General features: G+C 45.5%; 1 protein-coding gene across 1 annotated transcript; it reads left to right on the top strand.

Annotated features, from left to right (window-relative positions):
* The first annotated feature begins 234 nt into the window (after positions 1 to 234).
* On the top strand, positions 235 to 16,212 carry vstm2b (V-set and transmembrane domain containing 2B). The gene is made up of 5 exons (XM_023817106.2): positions 235 to 1,165; positions 2,065 to 2,252; positions 2,730 to 2,759; positions 3,485 to 3,884; positions 15,310 to 16,212. The coding sequence occupies exons 1-5, from the start codon at positions 1,093 to 1,095 to the stop codon at positions 15,396 to 15,398; spliced, it is 780 nt and encodes a 259-aa protein (XP_023672874.1). The 5' UTR covers positions 235 to 1,092; the 3' UTR covers positions 15,399 to 16,212.
* Positions 16,213 to 20,156: the final 3,944 nt, after the last annotated feature.

Below are 20,156 nucleotides of genomic sequence, written 5' to 3'. Positions count from 1 at the left end.
AACTTGTTATAAAAACAAATACAGTTCATTTCAGTATGGCTTAGTAATGTTCAATTTTAAAGGAACAATTAAACGTTATTTACCACTGATATAGTTTACGTTATTATAAACCATAAACTGTGAAACCAGTTCATTGCACATTTGCTGCATTTTAATCTTTATTAAAGCATTTTCTCTCTTGGTTACATCAGTTGGTGGATTGCACTACTTTTAATGGCCGAGATTAGGTGGCAGATAACAGACAGGGGGAAAAAGCTCTCAAATCTTTGACGTTTCGGTAATTCACGTTAAATAAAAGCGCATCCCACGCGCGAACACGTCTTCTTTAAGAGCTACTTGTTTATCTTGCATTGAAAACAACATGAATCATCTGTATCTATATATTTTCCAGGGTTGGCATTTGGCTCGGACGTCAGTTTGTGAGATTTCTCCTCATAGGTTGAGGCTGCGTGTTGGATCCCGAGGAGCGGAGCCTGAGTCCGTGCGGCGGGTGGTGGTGCAGCAGAGCGCAGGTCTGGAGATCTCCAAGCGCCTCCTAACTGCTATGCGCTCACATACAAAGCAGAGAGCTCGGCTCCCACAAGCGGGAACTATCGACTGATCTCTAGGTCTGGGGGAGAAGAAAAGAGGGACTTACCGTCCTCTTGGCAGGTCTACTTTTGGGGAGCAAGACATGAGGATGCTTTGGTCATGGGTGCTGGAGAAGAACCGTGGAAAGCTTTCCTTTCCGTGGAGAGCTTAATATATTCGTCTTTTGCTTTAGTGAAGTTTCCTTTTGACTTAAAGCAAATCGGAAAATAAGGAGTGAAGATTTTTAAATGTATTGAGAGACCAGTCTGTGGGCGAGAGTGGGTATTGTGTCCATCACACGTTGGGATTGTACGCTTATTTTTTTGCTGCTTAATCTACGGTGTTTGGAGTTACGATCCGGGGGATATTTTTTTTTGGAGACTATCCGCAACGTTTGGGAAAATCAGACCCTTAACGAGACTCTTCGGTGATTTGCTCGCTATGGAGATGTCTATTTTATAAGTATTAGAGGTCAAATGACCACTTCCAGTTGTTCTTTAATTTAAGTATCCTATTTATGAGATGGAAAAACAGGGAATCTACGGCGTCATCTATTATCTGATGCTGAATGCACCCCTGTTATTTTATGTAAACGGTAAGTCAAGTTTAATAGCTGTAGACCTTATGAAACATATGCAATATTAACAATATCTATACATTATACATTAGACGCGTATGTATAAATTACTGCAAGTGCTCGGACAGCCAAGCGTAGTTTTTCGGTGCTGGGATTTTTTCCCCCCACTGCTGATGAATGTTTAATTGTTTGCCAACATTAGTGCCGCTTTTGCAACAGTTGGTGCTTTTTTAATGTGCATGTGTACGATTTCTATTTAAAATAAATCACGTTTACGGGAATAGCTGGTATTAAAATGCACCAGTCGCCCAATTCCCAGGACCCTACCAAACGCAGTTAAGAAATTGTGCATTGTTTAATGCACCTTTCAATAGCGTTCATCCGACAACTCCTGGCATCACACGATCCAGCTCCGAAACACTGTACCGCATCGCGCAATTTACAAGCATATTAACTGGCTACCAAACTGTACGAGCAAAAAACAAATTCACACTCTCCTAAATTAAAATTAAGTATTTCAATTCGGTCAGTTACCCAAACGCACTTGAAGCCGATGCGTATGAAATTATTCATAATCTGAAATATAGCCTAGTTTTGCACTTCTTGCAGACACATTTCACTCCGAATGTCTGCTTCAAAACCGACTGATGGCGATTTCCCCAAAACGGAAAATGGGGGGGAAAATGGAAAAAAGGGGAAATCCCTCACTTTAAAGATAAAGACAAAAAACTGCTTTATTCGACGATCTACACTATATTCATTGTGTGAACTATATTCTATTTCTTATATATAATATGACCGCATATGTAAATACAATCATATTATGTAATATATTGCGTATATATAAAACATGCATGTCTGTGTGCGTGTTCGTGACCGGTGAATAAATGATGAATGTTAATGTTTTCCTCCTTCAGCCACGTTTACTGAAGTGCCCAAAGATGTGAGTGTCGGGGAGGGTGAGGACATCGAGATGCCTTGCGCTTTTCGGGCTGTCGGCTCCACGCCGTTCTCCTTAGAGATCCAGTGGTGGTACCTGAAAGAGCCAGCACCCAGAGACCTGGCGCACGATCTCCAGCTCAGTGCCCCTGCTAACAGACCCAAGGTAAAGCTGGCTCGCCTCCTCCGCCATGCCGGAGCTGCGGCGCGGGGCTGCTCCGCTTCTGTGGCGGCTCCAGTCGCATCTCTATAACGCATGGCTACCAACATTGGGAGCACTTGTTGTGCTTTATGGAGTTGCCTTATGTGCTGTGTAAATATCTCACTGTAGCAGAAAAATAAATGTATTTAAGTGTTGTGTAACTATTATTTTAAGTAGACTAATACGCAATAAACATTTCTATCTTAACATGTTGGCTACATCAAATAAAAGCCCACGTTTTTCAGGTTAAGTTTCAGTCACATGAACATGCATAATACATGGGTTCTGGTTTGCTGTTTTAAATATGGAACTATCTCTGGTTATTATTATTATTATTATTATTGTTATTATTATTACTTACTTACTTACTCTTGCAACCAAATGTAGCTTATATATGTATGCTATGATATGACCTTATATTTACGACGCTGTATGTTGCAGGCAGCTGCTCGGGATCCGACAAAAATAAGTGTAAGTGTTTTAATTTTACTTAATAGGCCTATTTAGTCCCTAGTTATGATTGTGTATCTAAAGACACTGCCTTATTTGTACACTTACAGCCTAACCCTGAATACACGCGGTATTTCCCCTACATATTAAATAACTGTGCCAGTTATTATTGCATAATAGAGAAGCATTTATGATGCCTGAAACAATATCTCTGTCATTCAAAGTGGTGCATGGCGTCAAGTTGGTTTACGTTGTTTCCGTTAGATTAATGAAATCCAGCATAAGAAATCACGCTCGACTTTCGTGGATGCTCTAATTCAAAGTGACAGCGGGCATCCCCTTTCATTTATTCATTAAAGAAAAATCATTAAATAAAACTGAACAGGGCACGACCCCTACGATCGCTCCGTTTTTAAGAGCGTCGCGTTTTGCTTCGATTTACGCATTGCTGTTAACTAGCATCAGAAGGTCTGTTTGCGCGTTTCTGTTACCTAACCGCTCAGATGACGACTTGTTTTGATCATGCAAGTGAGCCTTAATCACCGTTTTTTGTCATTAGATATTTTAAGGCAGCTAATGCAGTAGTTACAATGGCAGTTTTCATTAATATGAATCCCGGTGTCTTTTCGATGAAATGTCAAGTGCGCACCTGACGCCGAGGCACATATGGAGGAAGTAAAGGATGTGCTGATATAAATGAGCTTTGGTGAGTGTTAATGGTGCTCTCCTTCCACTCCCACCCCCAGACTGTCAGGGTGCAGGGGAATGCCATCTCTCACAAGCTGCGCCTCTCCAACGTACGCAAGATGGACGAGGGTGTATACGAGTGCCGGGTGTCCGGCAACAACGCCGACGAAACTCAGGAACATAAGGCCCAGGCCACGCTACGGGTGACCCCCCGGGACGGCATGGTGGCCGAGGAGGCTGTGTCCCACATACAGAACAGGTGGCCCCTACGGAGCAACGTCAACGCGGCCGGGGGCCGGGCCACCTCTGAGCCGGGTCAGGGAAAGCCCCGCGTACTGCCTCCCCCAGCAGGACCGGGCCCCGCCCCTGCCTCCACCACCACGGCAGCCTCTGCAGCAAAGTCCTCGGCTTCGCCCCGACCTGGCAACGCAGCCATCCTCCGGCAGCAACATGGAGCTGGTGAGTCAAAGAGCAACAGTGACATCTAGTGGCTATTAGTGAGCACGGCTGTGCGGTTCTTGGGCTTGTGCGTGTGCGGAGCTTTCCGTTATTATTGTTCCGTTTTGATCAAAGGTTTGATTTGGCATCTCAGGAGAAGAAACTTTTTTTCTGATTATATGTGCTACATTTCCTGCTTTTGAGCCATATGCCAATACTATCTTTCCTCCCAGGAATGGTAGTAACGCCAGGTTGCCCTGACAGTTAGGTGTATTCATTGTGGTCTTGGTGCTGATACGGATGCACTGTGCAGGGTAAAGTCTGGCTGACTGGCCCCCATGCTGCAGAGTCACATGCACCTGCTAGGGGCGCCGATGTGTCTCTGCAGGGGGCATTTCAGCTTCCTAGCTCAATGGCGGTCGTACTCTTGTTTTTGCATGCAGGAAACGAAGTGTGTGGAACTCTGTGTCCACCAGCAGAGGCTATAGCTGGGTCTGTGTTCCTTATACTGGATTCAGAGTAGCAGCGCTGTGGTCCGGAGTCTCTTTATTGCTTAAACACAGAAGGAGGGTCCAGTAAATATCCTGGCCTGGTAGAGGTCACTGGAGCACATCTTGGTGTAATTACATTTTGCACGGCACTGTGAAGACCTTCAGTGCCTTGATCCACCGCTTTGGATCACTGGACGGTACCTCGACTCTGGCAGCAGTGATGAGTACACCGTGAACCATCTAGGAGGGATGCAGTGCAGTCTTCCAGTAAGCCCTCTAGGGGGCGATGTGGAGGCAGTTGCTGATAGGCTGAGGCTTACTCCCTTGCTTGAGGGCGTAAATCAGGCAGTTTTGGGTGGGGCTCTACAGTCTCGTAGCCGTGGTTGTAGTACGCGTCTACATGCAGGGTGCAGTGTCCTCGACTGGGCTCTAGAGGTGACACTAAGGCGTTGTCTCCCAAGTGATTGTCCAACAATAGTTTTCCTATATGTGTTAATCTCTTTGTGCAACGTGTGGTGGTTCTCTTCGGCCTCTAGGGTTAATAGTGCTGAAATATTGCACCCAGGGTGAGATCCTGGATATCTGTGCCTGCCTGAAGCATGATGTGTCCTGGCCTCTGAGAGGCGTGACGTGCTGGTGTCTCCCCGCTGGTGTCCCTCCGCTGGGGGCTCTCCGCTGGGGGCTCTCCGCTCGCCCTTGAACACGGTGCTTCCCCGTATTGCACTTGTGGTGAAACATTGTCTGAAACGGCTCTCGATTTTCTGATTCATTTCTGAGTGTAATTTTGGGTTAAAAAAAAGTCCAACACATAAGCTTTTATGATGGCACTAAAGAAGAGCTGAAGAGCGAGCATGTTAACACAAACTGGATGCTTCCCAACGATGTCGTCAGAGGTTTCTATTGAAGACCCATGGCATAAATGCCGGTTATGTTAACCCCCCCCCCCCCAACCCACCCCCGCTGTGTCAAGATAGGGTCGGTCTGCTGGGTGGGGTCTGCGGAGCAGAGGCGTAGCATAAAATCCCCCATAATTAAACCCACGACATGACATTTATAAGCGTAAAACTAGCAGCGGATGATAACATGAGTCACCTGGTAAATGAGCGTGGATGCTCATCCGGCAGCGCTAATTCTAGCGGAAGTGAGCCATGCTTGTCTCCTTGTATACGCATCACTCTTGATGCCATGGTGGGATGCTTTTAACCTTTAGGGCCCCTGGTCTCCTCCAGTTAGACTTCGCTAGTGGTTGATGCCTTGTTTTTCCCTGACACCTGCTGATGGAATCCTCGATTTCTTAATAATGCCTTTAACCTGCTGCTCCTTGATGTGACAAAAAAAACGATCGGGTTTTCTTTCAGGAGAATGGCCCCACCCCTTCAGCATTCCACAGCCAATCAGATTGAGTGAGGGGACCGCCAGCCACTGTGATATCAACTAAAAAATAGGCATCTTTTTCCTTGGCTTTCAACAAAGCCCTTGGAGAGTCTCTTGCATCGCAAATGTCAAGGAGGTCACATGTCACATGTAGGAGGTGCCCTTTTCGACAGCGGTTGCCCGGCGACCCTGGTGGCCACGGGAATCAGACATGTGTGTCTCTGCGGTATCATTTCATTGATTGGCAGCAACGATTAAAACTGGCGAGAAAGAAGGTGAAATGCCACCGGGGTGAATCGCGTAAGTGGGCCCCTGGCGACGCAATTCAATCCGCTGCTCGCATTTGTCATGCTGAAATAAACGCTGTATGAATACGACTGCGCACCCCACGGCCGCAACGCCGCAGCGATGCTTCAAGCGCATTTCTGACACAACATCATTTCCAATAGCTGAGAACGGCTCGTGGAGAATGGCTGAACTGCGGGCAAATCGACCATAAATCACCTGTCGGAGAGTTTTCATAGCGTTGCAGTTGGCTTTTTAAAAAAAAAAAAATTTATTCCACTCTGGCGTTTAAAAATGAGGATCATCTCTGTGTTCCCGTTATAGTACCAAAGTGCTTTTATCTCCTGGTTAAACGTGGAGTCACTGGGTCTCTGTAACCAGGTAACTGGAACGTAAAAACATTCACAATGGATTTGCCTGTTGACATTAGGCTGGATGTTCCTTTGTCTCCTTATTTATTGTGGAGTTATCCTCATACGTGTGGTGTGCTGACTTAGGAACTAGACCTTGCGAACAGAAGGTTGTAGGTTTAAACTCATAAGCAACTACCTATACACAAACAGGCTAAATGATATAACTAATAACTTCATAGTTTACACATGGTTGCATGTTTAAAAAGGTTACGATGTAATCCAGCGCCGGTTGTGCTGATGGTCCATCGGCTGGGTATATTTTTTTGGTGTGTTTGTTTTGTGTGAAGGAGGCCCTTTTCTACCTTGGGATAAAGAGTCAGCTGACCGCAGCCGCTTCGTTGTTTTCCTGTCCCCACTCATGTCTGAAGGTGCAAAGTTGTTAGTTCTGTTTGTTTTTGGCCTCATTAAAGCTGCTCTTGGTTTCCTTCCATTTCACTCTGCATCCTTTCCAGATGCACATGTCCTAATTAAAGTCACCAAAACAGCACTTTCTAGTTCTTCTGTTCCACCCTCTGGCCTGTGCTGACCCTATACCCAGCAGGGGTGGTTACCACCACTCAAAGCACACCTTTGCGTGGCGCCGCCCTGTTGGCCACAAACAGTCAGTACACTGGGGGGTGGGAGGCCCAAAAGTGACTTCTTAAGTGGTGCCCCAGAGACAGAAAGCCCACCCCTGCCCATGCCAGCCTATTCTCTGTAAACACTGAACAAGGAGACCCTATCCCTTAAAAAATGCAATTCTCTTGTTGTTTCTCATGGTTTATTTCTGTTTGAGAAGGCTAGTCATGCTCCTGCGATCACCCGTCACACATTTTCTGCAAACAAGATTCAAAGAGTTTCTTTCTGATGGGTCACAGCTTAAAATGACCTTCCGAATATGGGTCACCTGAAATAATTCAAAGTCATGAGAAGGATTTGTCCTGCTGGATTTGCCCCCATTGTTTGCGAATGGGATTATGTCTGATGTTCTGAGGATTTTACTTAGTGTCCTTTCTGTGGGCTGGGTTCCAGAACAATATCGGCTGGAACACTATTCAGCGTTTACGTTATTTAGAGTGGCATTCCAGGCCGTTAGATAATCCACAGTTGCGTGCGTATCCCCTTAACTCAGCCCTACCTGTCAGCGGAGACAGTTGGATACATGCATCTCAGGCCGATGGAGATGCTTTGTTTGTGCTGTGCGTAGGAGAAGCAGTCCTGGTGCCGTATAGCAAAAACTCCTGAGCGAAAAACTGTGTTTGGCAAGGACCATGCAGTGAAAGGCAACGTTTAGCAAAGACCACGCTTAGTGACAGACAGTGTTTTGCAAAGACCACAGTTAGCAATTGACAGCATTTAGTAAAGACCATGCTTAGCGACAGACAGTGTATAGTAAAGACCACAGACTGACAGTTTTTAGTACAGGGTTACCATACATCTGGGTTTCCCCAGACACGTCCGCTTCTTGGGCCCGTCTCCGGGCATCTGGGCGGTTTTTCAAAAGTCGGCGGCTTGTCTGGGTTTAGCGCTGCAACCCGTATGACCCAGTGTTGCAAGTTACTGTGGAGTAGCAAGTGAAGGAAAAGGCACCAATTTTCAATATATGGCAGCCAGTCAGCATCATCACACAGCATTTGCCAGGCTTGTCTACACGTCTACTTTAAAAATTAAATAATATGCACATCCCTACGCAGGGGCGCCGCCAGGGGGGAAAGGTTAGAACAATTCTAGGGGCCCAGCACTGACATGGGGCCCTGTTAGGGGCTTTACCTTTTCGCAAAAAGGGGGGGGGGGGGGGGGGGGGGGCAAAATTGTAATCTTTCATGGGGCCCAAGATTTCTGGCGGCGCCCCTGTCCCTACGTATCATGCTGCTCACAAGTGACATCAGCTTTCGGAAACCATTGGCACTTTGACACTATTTGTGTTTTTGTGTGAACAGTGAATTGCATTGTTTACTTGAAGTTAAGCCAACTTTAGATTAGTGTTTTGTAACTTTTGTTGAAAAAGACTTGCATACATGTGTATTGTGCCAGTTGTGCATAGATTGTAAAAAGAGAGTTAACTCCAGGGTTACCATACGTCTGGGTTTCCCTGGATGCGATTTTTCAATTTTACAAGGTGGTTAGGGAAAACTCATTAATATTCATGAAGAAGAACTACCTGATTGGCCGGTGAATGTGAAAACTCCTTAATATTCTGATCCCTGATCGGCTGACCAAATATGGTAATTTAGTGTGAACAGTGAAGGTGCTCGTTTAGCAAAGACATCACTAAAGAAGAAGACCATGCTTAGTCACACTTTATTTAGCACAGAGAGCGATAGACAGTGTTTTTTTGTAAAGACCATGTTTAGCATTATACAGCTTTTAGTAATGACCACAGTTACTGATTGACAGCATTTATGAAAGACCACACTTAGTGACTGACTGCATTTAGCAAAGAACATGCTTAGCGATAGACATCACTTAGCAAAGACCAGAGTTAGTGATTGACAGTGTTTAGCAAAGATCACCCTTAGATACAAAATACATTGCTCAGTAAAGACCACAAATAGCAAAAGACCTTTTAGCAAAAATGTTGCATATTGAAAGGCAGCGTTTAGTAAAGACCACACTTAGCAAAAGACCACATTTAGCAAAGGCCACGTACAGCAAAAGACCACATTTTTCAAATACCATGGCTACCGAAAGGCCACATTTCTCAATGACCACCTTAGAAATAGGCCACACTTAGTAAATACCATGATTAGCAAAGACCTCATTTAGCAAAGACCTCAGAGCTACACAGCTGCTGCTCCTCCTTACTAGGCGTGGCTCTGGCTGGATAATTGAGGCCCTTGTGTCCTTCTGGCACCCAGCACTATGAAGTAAAAGCAAAGGGCCGCACATCCTCATTTGCTGCATTCTACAGCGCATGTAGCCTCATCCAACCCCAGCTGAGGCACAGGTGTAATGGTGTTTTCCCTGAAAAAAAACCATCCCTGAACTCACACCTGCAGGAATGCCCCCCTGCTTCAGGTCAGTGAAAGAGGAATGAGGCAAAAACGGGCTCTGCTTTTCTGGCTTTTATCCAGGAGCACAAAGCCTCCGTCAGACAGAGGTCTGAAAGCTCATCACGCCCCAGCGGCCTCACCATGTCTCTCTCGCTGGTTTTCTCTCTCTCCCTCTCTGGATCTTAGCATCGTCGTCATTATTGCTGTTATTCTCGCTCTGTTTTTTTGCTCAGTTTTTTTCAGGGTTTTACTGTTTATGTTTTCCATCCTGCCTCGAGATCACAGCCCCCTCTGTTGGCGGCCTGTAGCACTGATGCATGATAGACGCATCAATCTAGACCACGGATTTTCCGCACTTTTTTGAACCAGGGATCTAGAAATGGAAATAGTCAAGAGCTAAGGACCCCCCACCATTAATGTGATGAAATAAGTAACTAAGATTAAAAGGGGGGGGGGGGGTTGCACTGTCCTGCCCTAAGTGCACAGACCCCATTTTCAGGGTTTATGGTTTGAGTCACAATCTGGACTTAAAGTTCACTCACCTTTATACTGATCATAGTTATTCTCTTGAAATTATAAAATGAATTCTAATTTTATCAGCTGCATGTTATAGAAGCTTTATGGATTTGACGTCCTTGTGGAATGATGACAGATGGGTACACAGCTTTAAATAGAAAAGAGGTTGGACACCATCACAGCCAGGATATAATTGCGAGTGTGACTGTGTCCAGAAAGCGTTTTAAAAATAAAATGGTTTCCCATTTCCAGCTCGAATTCCGTCTTTTATCAAGAATTCAAATCTTTATTTTATCCTGGAAAAATCCAATTATTATTACATTTTTTAATAACATGCGTGTACAGTGCAAAGCAGCTGTATTTGTGGTAATTATCACAGAGAACCAGCAACACAAAAGGATATTCTCATTAAATTCATTTTATACAACCATATAATACAGTTAAGTCCAATTTAGTTAATAATGTGCTCTTACCTTGAAGTGGAGCCATTGATCGATTTCCTTAAACAAAATTGAAGAATCCGTATCACGTTTGGCAGAAGGTCGTGGAGAAGTGCTTTATTAGAGAGACCAACCTCTCTTAGTCTATAATGTAAAATATATATATATATATATATATAAATAAAAGATTCAATGAAGAGAGGGGAAATTACAGTATTCAGGGGAGGTATTTGAAATATAATGTAATGCAGAAAAATGATTCATAACCTGTATTCAACATTTCATTCCACTGTGATCAGCAGGCCTGACCTTTCCTCAGAATTCATTCTGCTTTCATGCCAGCCGCATAATTCAGAAGAGGGAAGGTATATATTTAGAAAACGCCACGGGGGCCATCACTATAGATCACTCACCCTCCATTTTGCTCGTCTCTACTTCCTGCCACGCCGATGCGTCTGTGATCTCCCAGAGTTCCCTGCTGCATCTCTCCGAGAGAAAGGAAAGTGAATCAGCCTGGAGTCCAGGCTTGCAGGTGTGCAGACGGGCTCCAGGACGCCCCTGCTCTGCCCCCCCCAGTCGTTGCTTTACATGCCTTTCCCCAGGGGTGGATTTTTTTTGTCTCTGCCCCCACCCCCAGATGTTTTAAAAATTAAATAAATAGTTAGCAAGAGCCAGAAGATCGTAGCTAGCTGGTTAGCGGCACATAATAAATATGGAACGTGTTTATTTAATATTTAGCGTAGTGACCGTTTCTGTCTGAAAGCTCAGGGGCCCCATGACAACGCGCTGTTTGAGTGGTGTTAAACAGCACCGCCACTCCCCCGCAGTCCACCAGGTCCTCTGGAGCTAAGTGTCACTCACCCACATGATCTCGTTGGGTTAATTAAGAGCATGGGGAGAGATGGCCTGCAGTTCTAATGAAGGCTGGTGCTGGGCCGCGTCCGCAGTGAGGGCTGTGACAGCCTGTTAAACGGGGCTTTGACCAGCCCCTGCCAGGGAGCTCCCCTCAGCATAGATGGGGTGTCGTCACAGAGCTGGCGCCCAGGAGATTCCAGGCAGAAATTCCTAAAAGACACAGGGAAATATTTGGAAAAATTGTAATAGCAGTTGACCTTTTATTACAAGAGACCAGAGGTGAGTGAATTTTTATTTAACATTTTTTGTACTACAATAATAAAATAAAATCCAGCTATAGCGGACTTCAAGGGACCTGGCAAAACAATCCGTTATATCCAAAGTCCATTATATCCAGAGTTGCTGTATGCCCAGAACACAACTACAGGACACCATTTACTCATGCCACACCCCAGCAGACACACTTGTGATACAGATTATTATATTGTACATGTAGTAATCCAACTTTACCTGACCAGATGCGTGACTATTAATAATCCCGACTACGTATCTGCGCTGGATATCACCGGCACGCCACGCGCCTTGTAGGCGGAGCTGCATGTCCGTTATAGCCGAACAGAACTACAGCTAAAAGCGGCCCTGGGGCCCAAATTGTTTGTCTGTTATAAGCGAAATTCCGTTATATCTGAGTCCGCTATATCCGATGCTTTTTCTGCATGTTCGTAAAGGCGCACGGCCGGGACCAGCGGACCTCGTCCGTTATAGACAATATTCCGTTATAAGCAAGCCCACTATAACGGGATTTTACTGTATTAAAAAACGATTTGTCTGACGGAATTGCAGTGAAAATCACATTAATCAATACAGCAAGCCAAGGCACCAGAGTCTTTATAAGCCAGGTGGATGGGATTCAATATGCAGAGGACTGAAGAAGCCGCTCAGGTGATACTCAGGTTGTACCCGAGTTTGATTCGGAGGACCAATGCTTTGTGGTTACCATGGCCTACAGCTATGGGATGGAGCCCTGCTGTTTCAACTTGACCTAAGTTTAATGAGAGAAAACCGTAGAAATGCACAAAAACTGCACAGGTTTTGTGATTGTGAACGGAAAGAGGTGCATTAGTCAATTTCCATTGTAATTCCATGAACTGATGTGGTGCCGTCTACTTACATAATGTGACGACCTTGGCCATGTGGGTTGGAGGGTTAGGGCGCCGTGCCTGTGATCGGAAGGTTTGAATCCCAGGGTCGGCAGAGTGATGTCACCAGTGAGCCCATGAGCAAGACCCTTAACTTCAATTGCTCCAGGGACTGTCTCACCCTACTGTCTTAAAAAAATGCATGTCACCTTGGCTAAAAGCATCTTCAAAATATACATAAAAGGTATATAAGATTTCCAGAGTTCAGTACTAAGGTTCTTGCTACATAGTTTTCCACTCTACCCCGTCCTCAAACATGGTCCTGTAATGGGACAGAGGCTGACAAATTGGTGATTCCTGGAGTTGTAAGGGCTTGTTCTGCATGAGCAATATTTTTGCATTGTATTGAACTTCACTTTGCAACATTCTATCAATCTCTACACCTGTTCAATCATTTAATCAAATTCCACCATGGATTGGCAGGTTATTTAACGGTCAGAGAAGTGATTAGAAAACAAGAACATTTTGGTCAGTGGTAACACTAGGAAACAAAGGGAAAAAAGAGAATGAAGAGAGAATGACTGTTGGTTTCCATTTATATTAATTTAGTGGACACTTTAGTCTAATGCAACATCGAAGCGAAGGCAGATCACAGGAACGCAAGACTGTCTGGGAGCCAACTGAGGTATAAGTGCAGTTTTCAGTGAGGAACCAGGAACAAGCATTTGAAACAACAGCTATGCAACATGCTACAAAACACAGCAATAACCTTACAGGGGGCCAGTTCAATACAAGAGAAAAACAAGCGCAAAAGTCCAAGAGCATGCTGAAATACACAGGAGACCAGCTTAGAGGTAGCAGATGAAGACAGCAGGACAGTGCTTTGAAGATCAAGAGTTTTTCTGCTCTGCTTACCGCCAGAGCAAACTGTGTTATCTGCTCAGCGGAGCTGAAGATGCGATGTCTTAAGCGGGCCGAGAGACGTACTCCTCCAGCGAGTCTTCAGACAAACACCTGTCACCTTCAGCTGGGGAGAAGCCTTTCAATTTGCCGTGTGTCAAGTTACCACTTCAAGCCCCCCCAGTCACAAGCACACAATCAAGGCGGGGGGAGACGAGCTCAAGCAAAGGCAGGATATTTTATGAAAGGTCAAGGGTTTGAGCTGTAGGGTGAAAAGGCTGAGGGTTCGAGTCGTGTTGCTGTGTCGCGTAGAGCAGGAAGGTGAACGCTTCAGCACAAATCCCCGGCTGTGTAACACGTAAACACACATAATGGTGCTGTCTGAAGGCAGACCTTTATGCTGCCAATCAGGCTAACCAAAATGGTCAAATGAGCTTTGTAGCACATGCTTGCTGATGCGTATCGTGTGGATACAGTCCAATGTAGTAATCAATGAATAGAGTCTTACAGGTATAAATATACACATTAAACATGCAGTAAGGTGCCTCAACGTTGGGCCGGCTATGTGGGGCCTTTCAGAAGCTGGCCTGGTCACTTTTAGACCAGAAGGTATGACCCCTGCTTACATTTTATCACTGGTTTATTATCCGGAATTTGCCTTGTCTTGCTGTTAAATTATTCAGCGTGAATTATCAATCAGTCTTAAGGTGCTTTGATCTTTTTATACGTTATTATAAACCAGGGTTATTCAAATCACGGTCCTCGAAGTCTGAACACTGCTGGTTTTCCAGCCTTCTTTTACCTGTCAGTCAGGTGTGAAGCCTCTGACCAATCAGAATCAGTAATTATTAAACTAACTACCTGGGAGAACTGAAAACAAGGCCTGGATTTGGAATCGAGGTCCAGATTTGAAGAACCCTGTTATAAAGCACAACACACCAATGTGTTGCAGTATTTGTGATAACGTGAGGGTATAGGAGGCACTGAAATTGGAGATGGATTATAAAACACTGGCCTGAGAATTTGCTAGCAGGTTTTTCTCATTAAACGCTGCTTGCCGTAGGGGGCAGTATAGAGCCCATCACGTCCCCTGTCACCCAGCCTCGTTAGCAGTCTCTGGGTGCCGCCAGGACTTATTTTGTTAGGTGAATTTCAAGTAGGCGCAGACAGTACGAGGACAGAACTGAATTGCTGTAGACCTCTAACTTGTCTGTGCACACATAAGAGCCTGTCGCCTGTTGCTGTCTATATATGCCTGTTGGGCTAATTACCACTTTGATAATTGACATATTCTGTCCTTGTCTCTGACTGGATTGTCGGTAGCTCTCACAGAGGTCATCAACAATGTACAGGAGCTGCCTGACTACCAGAATTTGGTTGTGCGGTTCATGCTGACCTGTAAATGTCTCAAAAAGAGTATGGCGAGTCTCTGCAAGCTAGTTAGAACAGTGAGTCAAGACAACACACGCATTAAACTCTTTAACTCGAGTCATATGCGGGCAGCATACGCCAGCCTTTCAGGTGAAGTTTGGATCAAATTTATCTCAAAAAGCAGCTCCCATTGGAGCCAGGCCCAGCTGCCTTTAAATTTACTTTGCTGCATCATTATACAGATGGAAATATTATAGAAGCTTTTTTTTTTCCCCAAAACATATGTAAATCTGGTATTTCCTTGGACATTCACATTTGTTTATACCCTGAATTTCCATGGTATCTTCCCATCTGTCCCAGTACAGACAGAATCACATATTAGTAAACAAGAAACTTATGCACGATCATGGGTGAAATACAGATATTGATGTTTGGACCTCAGAGAAGCAAGTGTCTTTCACTCCTACCCCTCCCATCACTTTCTCTTAGCACTACCTCAAAGCTAAGAATATAAGCTAAGAAATCCCCACCAAGGATCAGTAAAGTTTTATCTTATCTTAAGGGTGAATATTCACTGGTTTAACCTCCTAACATAATTTCCTGCTCCTGCATTGAGGAACGCCAGTCACAGAGTCGGCCAATCTAATAACTATTCTTTCTCTCCTTCTTTTCCTTGCTTCGTTCTAACAGGCTCTGGCGCCGTCACCACCACGGACCCCCTCCTCTACATCACCCTGTTGATCCTGCATAAGCTCCTCCCCTTCCTGTTTGCTCACTGAGAGACGCCACCCAGAAAGACGTCCTACGACCTTTTCACTTAATGTACCAAACGAATAAAGGGAATATATATATATATATATACTCACATGGCACAGCACTGGACAAGACGAGGGGGGAAAAAATGACCTCAACAGGAGAAGAAACTGCAGCCTACTAACCGGGACTCAAGAAGGAGCAGCCGGGGAAGAACGATGTAACCAGACTATATAAGAAGCATGACAAAAAAATAAAGGATTCTTTGTGAATATGAGCTTCACACCTGTGTTACACACAACTGACACTCATGAATCGATGCATCAAGTTTCCAAATACTAGTGTATGCCTTGCTGTGTGCATGGCAACCATTATTTATTTTCCTGTAACTACATTTGATTTTATATTTTCTAAACTGTTTTATTTGGTCTTTTATTCGTAAAGGCCACCCGTCCCTGTGATTTTTTTAAATCGGTTTTGTTTTTGCATGTACCGTTGAGTCGTTTGCCATCGTTTTCCTTATCGTTTTGGTTCCCGATCGAGGATCATGGCCTTGTTCCACATCCAGTCAGCTCACCGTAGTCCGTTTTGGGTTCCCGCGCCGTCCCCCGGGCCGGTTTTTTGAGGCACTCTTCGTTACGTAAACAGATATGGCCGTATATATTTTGATGAAGAGAGAGAGGCACACCATAGTCGTCGTTAGTCACCTGTTTATAATTTTTTTTAAAAGATATGGTGATTGAGGTATGACATCCATTTATAAAGAGTATTGGTATGTTGGCGACGCCAGTTGAAATAAAGGTTGTTTTTTTTTTTAATAAACCGACCCTGTAAGTGTGATGGTTGTACAGTGAATTTCTCGGTCCGACTGCGGTAATTAAACAGCAAAAAAAAAAAAAAAATCAATTAAAACTTCAGAAAGGATTTTTTTAATAATGGGAAATTGCCTCAGGGGAGGGTAATTAAGTATTTCTGCTTTTGCAGAGTAAATTTTTCCGGCCCATTGAGCCCATTGTAAAACTGAGAACATGAAGTACTTCAATGTTCTGTTGAATGTTTAAAGGGTTTTAATGTTGTCTTGGGTATTAAGTGCCAGGCGAATCTTTCAGTTGCCATTGCATGTTCCTGATGTTCAAAGAAGTGTCCCAGAGTGCCAAATTCCTGCATCCTTCACCACAGACTTTGTGCCTGCAAGCGAAGGAGCTTTCGGTGGTACGCCACTAAACGTTGTGCGCTGAACACGGCAGACATACACTTGCACAGCACTAATGAGGTATTTATGTATCTCTGGCTCTCTCCTCAAAGTCAGCCCGGCATCCTGTCCGTTCCGTCGGCCTCGAAAGCTGCTTGTGATTGACGGTGGCAAGAGGAGATGCCATGGGAGGGTGCAAGGGAGGTGGCTGTAACCAAAGAGCCAGTTGCGGTCTTCTGGAGGAACTCGCGTAATGTATGTGTGTTCAGGCAGCAGGGTGACCCTAAGATCAGGGGTTCCCAACTGCGGCCGCAGAACACTGGGGATTCCAGAAACAATCATTTTTGCACAACATATGCCACGGTCATGAAAAGGCTGGAACCTCCTACTTTGGCCCCTTGGCCACTTTGCAGATTGTCATGCGGCAGGATGACTAGCCTGCTGGGGAGGCAGCTCACCGCCGGTCTTTGCTAACACTCTTTACCTTTAGTGACTTTAGTTACCTTTGTTACTCTGGTGCAAACAACCAGATTCCCATTAAATTTCACTTGCCTTGTAAGACTGCCATGAGGCCACTGAAAACCATGTCTTGGAAAAGTTGAGTAAATATACAAGAGTGCTTTAGGAGCTGAGAAAATACAAAAGAAACATGCACAGTTAAGAGTGACTGCATAAACAGAGTGATGCATTTCTAAACCCTTGGAAGGTAGCAGGGGCATTACATAATCCGAAGGGCATACAGTTAAACTGAAATAGCCCAAGGGGTTTACAAAATGCTGCTTTTGCATGATCCTTTTCTACTACTGGCACTCAGTTATACCCACTTGCCAGATCAATGGTAGAAAATAGACTCTCTTGAGATAATGCGTCTAAGGACTCTTCAACCCACAGAAGGAGATATGCACCCGTACGAGTCTTTGCATTGAGCTGTCTATAATCCAGACACAACCAAAGGATGCCATCTTTTTTAGTAACTAAGCTGACTGGAGATGAAGATGGACTGCTACGTTCCCTATTAATCTGACTGTCTGGGAGCTGTATAATAGGAGCTTTCATAATTTCAGACTGGGTGGGTGGAATGACAGAGCTGATGGACGGGGATCGTCATCCAGTAATGGAATCAATTCATTGTTAGGGACGCCGTGTGCCTCGGTGGGTTAAGATTCTGTACTTGTGATCTATGGGTTTCTGGTTCGAATCCTGTGGTAGGCAGAGTGCTGTCACTGTTGGGCCCTTTACTAAGACCCTTAACTCCAATAACTTCAGGGACTGTCTGGCCCTGCTTTCTCAGAATTATATGTCACTTTGGATAAAATGTAATGTAAATTTAATTTGTAATTTAAAAATTCTACTCATACTAATGTGGATGAGATTAGCAGCCCCTACAGAAGGACTCCCTCTATTGGCTAACAGGAACTTGACAATTCCAGAAAAAAACAAAACCCTATGTCTTATAAATGTAAATAAATGTACAAGGCATTATTAACTGAGTACTGGCATGAAATCGAACATCATCTTAGAGTAGATGATGAATGATTCTTGAAAATCGGTGAGAACCTAATATGAAATTGGTGTGTTAAACCACTGGACACATACCGCATGCATTAATATCCAGTTTTAGAAGTTTCAACTACTGAACAAAGTATTCAGAAGGCCTGGAGGATTACTTTTTTATGATGTATGTTTTATAGGAGCAATGGCATCGATGGGACATGTACTCGGTCTGACCTTTACTGTGATTTATAAGCAACTGAAGGACACCGTCCAAATAGAAATGAGAGGGCAGGAATACTGGTCTGTGTTCCTCTTCCCCAGCATCACTTCTCAGGTGGCCTGTGAACAAGAGTGACTTTGTCCTCCCCTGACTGTACCCACCTGCCTTGTCCGACCAGTCCAGGGCCCATTCTGCCTCCCAGTGACAGCCGGATGAACAGCTACAGCAGCAGAAGGAGTTGAAAACAAATCGCTCACTCTTCCATTCAACAGCAGCACCCCCTGCAGAAACCAGCACTGAAGAGGCGTCAGATTCTCGCCGGTGTAGGTACAGCTGCAGAGTCAGAGCCCTGGGACGGCCTCCGGCCTCCGGCAGGGACGGAGGGGGGTTTGCCAGAGTAGTGAAGGTCAGTGGGTCACCATAGCAGAAGTGGCACCAGGTGCTGGCTGGTTCAACTGATTCCCTTTACCCTGCCAACGCGGCTCCATGCGGGGCTGAGGAACAATGGAAGCAAAGCGATAAACAGGACATAGTGTGCCTCACTAGGTTAGGGATCTGTACCTGTGCCTGGAAGTTCATGGGTTTGAATCCCGTGGCAAGGATTTGTCATCTGGGAGAATCTGTAGCATCCCTGGTCCAAGATAAGTGGTTAGAACAGGGGCAAATCTTGGCGAGGGCAACATGGGCAATTGCCCAGGGCAATATCTTACCAACAGGTTAGGAGGTGGATGGGGCGGGGGGCACCAACAGTGAAGGTTGCCACATAGGCTGTCTTAATTACAAGTACAACATTGTACTTTAAAATCATCTTCAAGCTGAGTAATGAGCAGCAAGTCCTCCGCTACATCACCCTGCAGGTGACAACTGACTCAGACAATCCGGGCCGGGCTGCTGGCGTGGTGGGAGGAATGAGCGCGTTACACTCCCCCCACCCACTGGGCCTGTGGTGATACCTGCCCACCCCCACGTACCTCCCCCACACGGCACACGAGACAGCATGCAGACGGCCCAAGCTGCCAGAACTTTCCGGGCCATTCAGCAATAGATTCTGAGAGAATTCATCCAGCTCCCATAACCTGTGAGGTGGGGAGGGGGTGGTTTCCATGGTTAACTGCCAGTAACCATGCTTCAGAAGCTGATTGTCTTAGAAGCTTTTTCCTTTATGGAGCGTGAGTTGGATCGCTGACATCTGCCGGCCTTAAGGGATCACTGACGTATTTGCTTATACCTGGACATTCTGACATTGCCGTCAGAATGCTCGCTCCCACTAGAGTCGCAGATACTTCGCAGGACGTCTCTGGTTTTATGAGGGCGGCTCACAGCGAGGCCTTCAAATGAAACCCACAGGCGTCACAAATCCAGAGGAGCGAAACGTAAGTGCCCATCGCCCCCACTGTATTCTTAGCACATCAGTCAGAGGTTCGAGCAAAGGCTGCGCCAGCACCACGTTTTCGGAAACGCGGCGAGATCCGGGGGGCGGGCCTGCATCAAGCCGACGTGGCTGCCTCGCACTGAAGCCTTCCTGCCTCCTCTGCAAGCAGGGGTTCCCCTCACATGTCGCTCGACAAAATCCCCGGCTCACCTCACCGGGGTCGGATGCTAACGTGACAAGACTAGCTGCAAATCACTACTCTGAGTGGAACACTGACTCTCGGGGCAGAAGGGGATGTAGAAAAGCAGCCGTGCCTGGACCAGGCCTCCCCTGTGCGCGACAGAGGACTCCGCCGACATTCTCCCCGATCCGCAGATGGTAGTCGAAAGCTAAGATTTGTTTAATGAGAATGATAAGGACGTTTGGTTCCGGCTCCGCAGCCGGAGGTAGATCTTGTTAAATCAACGCTGCAGAATCGGTTTGGACTGAAGCCAAAATACTGGACG

The sequence above is a fragment of the Paramormyrops kingsleyae genome, chromosome 11 (assembly GCF_048594095.1).
Source record: "Paramormyrops kingsleyae isolate MSU_618 chromosome 11, PKINGS_0.4, whole genome shotgun sequence".
NCBI classification, from domain to species: domain Eukaryota; kingdom Metazoa; phylum Chordata; class Actinopteri; order Osteoglossiformes; family Mormyridae; genus Paramormyrops; species Paramormyrops kingsleyae.
This window is presented reverse-complemented; position numbering and strand designations above follow the sequence as displayed.